At 34.9% G+C, this 6,390-nt stretch overlaps 1 protein-coding gene across 1 annotated transcript; it reads right to left on the bottom strand.

Annotated features, from left to right (window-relative positions):
• Positions 1-325: 325 nt before the first annotated feature.
• On the bottom strand, positions 326-2,374 carry LOC133858508 (protein ECERIFERUM 26-like). Its single transcript, XM_062293983.1, has 2 exons — positions 1,910-2,374; positions 326-1,320 (listed from the first exon to the last, which is right to left on the bottom strand). The coding sequence occupies exons 1-2, from the start codon at positions 2,345-2,347 to the stop codon at positions 454-456; spliced, it is 1,305 nt and encodes a 434-aa protein (XP_062149967.1). The 5' UTR covers positions 2,348-2,374; the 3' UTR covers positions 326-453.
• Positions 2,375-6,390: the final 4,016 nt, after the last annotated feature.

Raw genomic sequence — 6,390 nt, 5'->3', positions numbered from 1 at the left:
TGGGCACTCCTCGGATGAGCCTTTTTACTATATAATTTTGTTTGGGTGTTAGGGTCTCGTTGTAAGTAAAGATAAAGAGTTGAGTAGAGAACAGATAAAAAAGAAGTAAGTGATGATATGACAGAGTAGCAAAGGCTCTAAAAGATCAGCTGACAACATTCTATTAGCAAGCGATTGGATTTATAAGAACAACCCAATCGGCAGATAATGAAGTCTATCACTAGAGATTCCCTTGAGATCGAGCAATCTCGAATATTCTTGCTCTAATATTTTCCATCATCTACAATCCATGTTTCACTAAATATTCATTTCATTCCTAGTTCCATTAACACAAAACACCAAAAATATTCATAGACCACTAAAAACCCATTACATGATAAAACTAAAAATCAGTATCCAAATGGTATTTTATTTTTTTACACAAGTAAATGCGATGGGAAGATAGCATTGATCTTAACCAAGATTACCCTCAAACAGTAGACCATTCTTCAGAAGCTCAGATTTCAGTTCCCAAACTTGATTTCCCGGAAGAATTATTGTGACAACCCTTCCTTCGCCGGAATCTTTTGGCCCCGGGAGCACCAAAACCGCTCCTTCATCTCCCACGCCTTGTATGATAAAACCCGCCGAATCCGGTTTATGTCCGTTCAACTCCAGTCCATAAAAATCAGCCTCTTCCAAGTCCACAAACGTCAAATTCGCCCCATATACAATGAAATCAGATACCCCACCATCCCTCTCCACCAATTCTCCAATCTGCCTTCTTTCATCCACAGCTTCATTGAGTAGCCATGTTGCCAATTTCTGTGGGCTCGTCTCCGTTACGGAAAACTCTGCCTTAACCGCGCTTATAATTTGCGTGTTCGTTACAATCCTGCCGGTGGGTCTAACGGGATCATTCTTGCAAATTGTCACTATTTTTGCTTGATTCCCCCCCTCCCTAACTTTGGCGAAGCATTGCCAAATAATGGCACAAAGATATTCAAATATTGGAATTTGGTCCGTTTGGTTTGGGCTTGACTGCAAGATAGCTAACTGGCTGGCGGTCACATGGAATGAAAATGTGTCCATTTTGCAGTTATTGGCCGTTATCCAATGGTCTCCAACCGGGTCGACCTGTTTGACGGAAAGTGGTGGCGGGTTTTTGGATCTCTCAATATGTGGGTCGTCTGATTTGGGAAAGTTCGATGGCCTGTTGGGCCGAAGACCCGCCACGATTCGTCCCCATTCGTTTGTAGAATCTGAAAATGAGAATGCATCTCCAAGGATATGAGCCCAGCTCAGGCCCAGTGACATCCCCCCACATTTGAACTGTGTTACCTGCGCAAAAAGGACACATATATAGATCAATAAATATTTCAAAAGGTCAACTATAAATAAGTCTAATCATTCATAAATGCTTCCCATGTGTTGCGATGTCTGGTACGAGGAAAAAAAACCCTACGACAATATGGTAAATGTGACTAATATGCTAAAAGTACTTCTCTTCATCGTTTTTCAAAGTAAAATTTGCCTTAATATATGAGCTTGGACTGTAATTAAGCAGGGTCATTTGAGAACAGGTTTGAGTTTATCTCGGATAAAGATCGGTTCATCTATTAAACTCTCAAAGTTTGAACAAAAATTTAAGCTTGTTTGTTAAACGAGTCAAATTCAAATAAATTTAATTTAGCTCGTATAAGTTTTTTTTAATTTATTTTTAACTTTTGTAATGAAAACAAGTTAAGTGTTTAATTAAAAATATAACAAATGAATCCTAATAAATATGTGTATTTGTGTGTATAAATGAGCTTCTATATATGTCAACCGAGTAACTTGTAATAAGGCTAAGCTGGTTCGAAAAATAAATAAACAGAGTTTGAACAGATTATCTAGCTTGAACTTGGCTCGTGTTCATGCAAAGTAGGACCTGTATGAGAAGTGGGGGAGAGAAATTGAGTTCAGGGCCAATGACTTGTTGGGACACAAGCAGGTTTTGAAGAGAGCAATCCTTCGTTTCCAGCCATTCGTCAACGGTTTTGTCGCAGCAGGCTTCGATGAACCTAGAGCCGCAGTCATTGCACTTGATGTACGGCCGCCGAGACTCCTCCGATCTCCAGAGACGGCCGCTGGTGTAGTAGTAGCCATTGAGCCACTCGAACATGGCTTCCTTCAAGCGCGCGACGGTTAGACCTTGAACTGCATGGCTGTTAAAGAAGTAGACTGCTTTGAGATAGTGGAGCTTCATGGCCAAGTCCATGCCACTCAGTTCATGAACCACGCCGGACCCCGTCGCTCGGCTCGGCCCAACTGAGGAAAGCCTAATGCCATACACCAGGTTTTCCTCTTTGGTAGACGTAGATCCCATGGCTTTTGGTGTCCCAGTTGTAGAGCTTGTAGCGATATATATAATATATAAGAGACCAGGATATTTGAACAAATGATTGAGACTACTTATAAGATATTATGATCCTCTCATAATATTCAAGCTGATCAAATAAAAATACTTATAAGACCCATCTGGTCAAATAAAAATTGAGTTGTTCAACTACTTATTCGATCAGGTGGGTCTCATAAATCGTCTCTCACAATTATCTACCCAAATTCTCATAAATTCAGGACAAATAATTTGAGAAAACCTCATCCGAAGTTGAGAGGCCGGGCAAGGGAATTTTTTGTGGGATCAGAATCTTTCTACAATTTTTTTAAAATTTTTAATTCTCAAATTATAAGAATTTAGGTCGTTTCATGCATCGAGCGACATAAAAAATACTACATATTAAAAATGTTACATGTTATTAATGAAAATTAAGTAAAGAATAATCATATTTTCAAGAGTAAAGAAAAAACATTTTGGAATGAATTGTCTTTTTTTTTTTTTTTTTTTTTTTTTTTTTTTTTTTTTTTCGATAATATATCATATCTTTAATATATAACTTTTTTACGTCGTTCGATGTGAAAAATAGCTTGAATTTAGGTAATTTGAAAATATAAAATTTGTTTAAAATCGTAGAGGATTTAATCCTTTTCGGGTGACCGGTGGGAGATTTTATGGGCCTTTATTGCACTACACTAACCTGACAGCGATTAGGCACGCATTAATGACAGCAATTTCCTTAGAAAATGATATGGCCTCTGCCTTCAACTTCATAGCAGCGATTGATCCGTAGATATGATTTTTTTTTTTTTTTTTTTTTTGGGATACATGACAAACGGGTTACTTCTAGAAATAAAAAACAGAATAGGGCAGGAACCCAAAAACAATTATAAGAATGAAATTACTTGGAGGTAATGCTTTCGAAGATACGAGCACAATAATTTGAGGCACTGATGCCATAAAACTAGGATCACCAATGAAGATAATTTGAAAAGTGAATTGAGTCACAATGACTCTCGATCACCATAATAGGAGGAAACATGAGGGTAGATATGGGTTTGATAATATTGTCAAATTTGAGAGGCACCGACATATTTAATAGGGCATACAAAGCACACGCAACTTTTTCTTGGAGTTTTTTTTTTTAAAAAAAAAATAATTATGAGCTACTTTTACTTTTTTTTATTTAAATAAGAGAAGAACTTCTTTGCATTATATTGTCTATCTTGTGTACATATTCGTTGAGTTAACATGTTCTATTCATACTTATTATTAATAGTAATAACACCGACGGTATATGGAGCGTGCCAACTCAACGGAAATGTATGTGAGATGAACGTTAGAATGCAAATAAGTATTTTTCTTCAAATAAACTCTATAATAACTTCTCTTGTCATTTCTCTGTACTATATAAATATTCTTTGAAATAAACGCTAGAAAAAAGAGAGCCATTTAAATATTCTTTCAAATAAATGTTCAAGCAAATAGAGAAAAGCAAAAGATAATTTAGTTTTAGGGAACACAAAGTAGGTCTGTTGCATATATTTTTTAATAATTTTTTTTACATTTAAGAAAATGAATGAAATTAAAGAAGATACTACTAGAATTCAAAAGCATTAACGAGAATAATAAATGCATTAATTAATTTTTTTTTTTTCAGGTAAAAGAACAAATAGGTTGGGTAGAGTGCTTCTGAATGTCTGTTGGGGTGTGTGAAAAAAAATCACAGGTTGTATTATACTAGGGTCAAAAACCCGATTAGCCAAAATCTCCGATTAGCCTTGCTAAATGAGTAACTGGTTAATCGATTATTCAATAACTGACGGTTACCGATTAACTGAGAAGTACGATCCCTATGATAAGCGAAATTGATAAATTATTTCTTGAAGTCAATTTTCGTCCACTAACTTGATAGAAATCATTAGTTTAATTGCCACATTAGACCCAATAAAAACGAGACATGTGTAACTCTTAATAAAAAAAATTAATATATTAAAAACTAAAAACCTGAAGCTTAAAAACTTTAAATACTATTTTTGAGAAAGAAAAAAAATGGGATTTGTGGGGTGGCCTCCATGGGTGGGGGTGTAAGCCACCCCAATCTACTCTGGGGTAGCCCTCTAGCCACCCTAAATGAGGCTAGACATGGCAACCAAACGGTCTCTGTTAAGTTAGTAGACGAAAATTGACTTTAGAGAGTAATTTGTCAATTTCGCCTACCACAGAGACCTTTTAATTAATTTTTTTATCACATGAAATGATTTGTAAATTAGGCTAACCCATTGACCAATTTTACATTTTTCCCATTTTTTTTTTTCTTGTGGGCCGTATAATTGTATCCCGAGCAATTGTATAGGAATTGAGAGTTTAATATAACCCGACATTCATTACTCAAATTGTTCCACGACCTCATGACTCATGAATTCTAGAAATCCATCTTTCACCATTTTGTTCATCATTTATTTAGAACAAGTGATCATAATTTTTATTTTTATTTTTTAAAATTTATATTAAAACATTAAAAGGAAAAAAAAAAAAAAAAAACTTGATTTTCCCTCAACAATGGCAATATTTCAAACACAATTATTCTTTAACATCCATATATAGTATGGAACCATACTTCAATTCCTGTTATGGGATCTGCTTTAGCATCCATATCTATAATTTAATTGATGGGATGAATGAATGAGGAAAAGAAAAGGATCTCTCCATTTCAATTTTCAATTCCCATCAACGTACGTATTAAAAACCTGGTTGAGATATCACGGTGTCTTAAACGAAGTTGTCTTAAAGGAAGTCGTCTCTTTACAGTTGGGAGTTGTCTTAGAGGAAGCCATTATTGGCCTCGAAAAAATAAACAAGAGACCATCATAATTATTTTTGTCGATTGACTAATCAGATAAGTAGTTGGGTAACTAATTTTTATTTAGTCAAGTGGGTTTCATAAGCAGTCTTTCATAATCACCTGCCTGAATTAGAGAAAATTCAAACAAATAAAATTATAGACGACCCTGATCTAACTGCTACTACAAATTTTCTCCTACTTCCAATTCCGTTGATATAGATTTGATGCTTTGGAAGGTAATTCCTTAATAATAGAAATGCTTATTACTAAAAAAAATAAGAAGTTATAATCTTTTGTTCGGTGATGATATAAGTACCGTTAAAATACGGTAACTCTAATATTATTTCTCAAAAAGCTATTATTTTTTTTTACGGCCAAAGATAAAAATAAAAATAAAACGTCATCTCATAGGTGGCCGACCACCTTGCATTAACTTAACACCGAGTCAGTCGGTCACCCATGGGATGGGATCAAGTCTAATTGACAATTGGATAGCCACCACGTCTTGCCTTGGCAAATATAATTAGGTTTGTTTGACGGAACTTTTTAGAGTATTTTTTTTGTTTTTGGTTGTGACATAAATGTGAAAATAATTTTAATTATATTTTATTTTGAATTATTTGTTAATATTTTGCTAAAAAATTAGCGTAAAAAGGGTTACCAAACGAGCCAAACCTTCCATCACATAAAATGGACTTGACGCTTCAATAACTGACCTCAACCTCAAGTATCTCAAGGCATCACCATCCACCTCCTCTAGTCATGAAAGCAACATAATCCGCTCTTTCCTTTTCTTTCTTTTACTAGAAAATTTTGTAAAATATCATACGGAGGACAAAGAAAGAGAGAGAGAGAGAGAGAGAGAGGGGTATTCTTGCCATTATGGGAGATATTAACATTTCTTAATAGCTTAGTAAAGGATATTTACATAATTTATGGTTTGTGAAAACATTAACAATGAGGTAACAGTTTGAGAGAATTATATGTATTTTGTTATTAAAAAAAACAAAAAAAAAAAAAAAAAAAGGTGGGAGACGGGTGGACGATGGGAGCAGAGGTAAATAAATGAATGCCACTATCTTCCTGCAAATAAATGAATGAGAGTAGGAAGAATGAGTTACAGCAGAGGTAAATAAATGAATGCCACTGCCATCTTGCGAAGAAAACATAATGGGAGTAGGAAGAATGA

Source organism: Alnus glutinosa, chromosome 1 (assembly GCF_958979055.1).
Source record: "Alnus glutinosa chromosome 1, dhAlnGlut1.1, whole genome shotgun sequence".
NCBI classification, from domain to species: domain Eukaryota; kingdom Viridiplantae; phylum Streptophyta; class Magnoliopsida; order Fagales; family Betulaceae; genus Alnus; species Alnus glutinosa.
Note: the sequence above shows the minus strand (reverse complement) of the source record. Positions and strands in the feature narration are given on the sequence as shown.

Bases quoted from the DNA above. Each gene is read 5' to 3' on its own strand.
- LOC133858508 (XM_062293983.1), bottom strand. From the start codon at position 2,347: ATGGGATCTACGTCTACCAAAGAGGAAAACCTGGTGTATGGCATTAGG. The intron at 1,321-1,909 runs GTCCTACTTTGC...CTTTTTGCGCAG, and splicing joins CTCCCCCACTTCTCATACAG to GTAACACAGTTCAAATGTGG.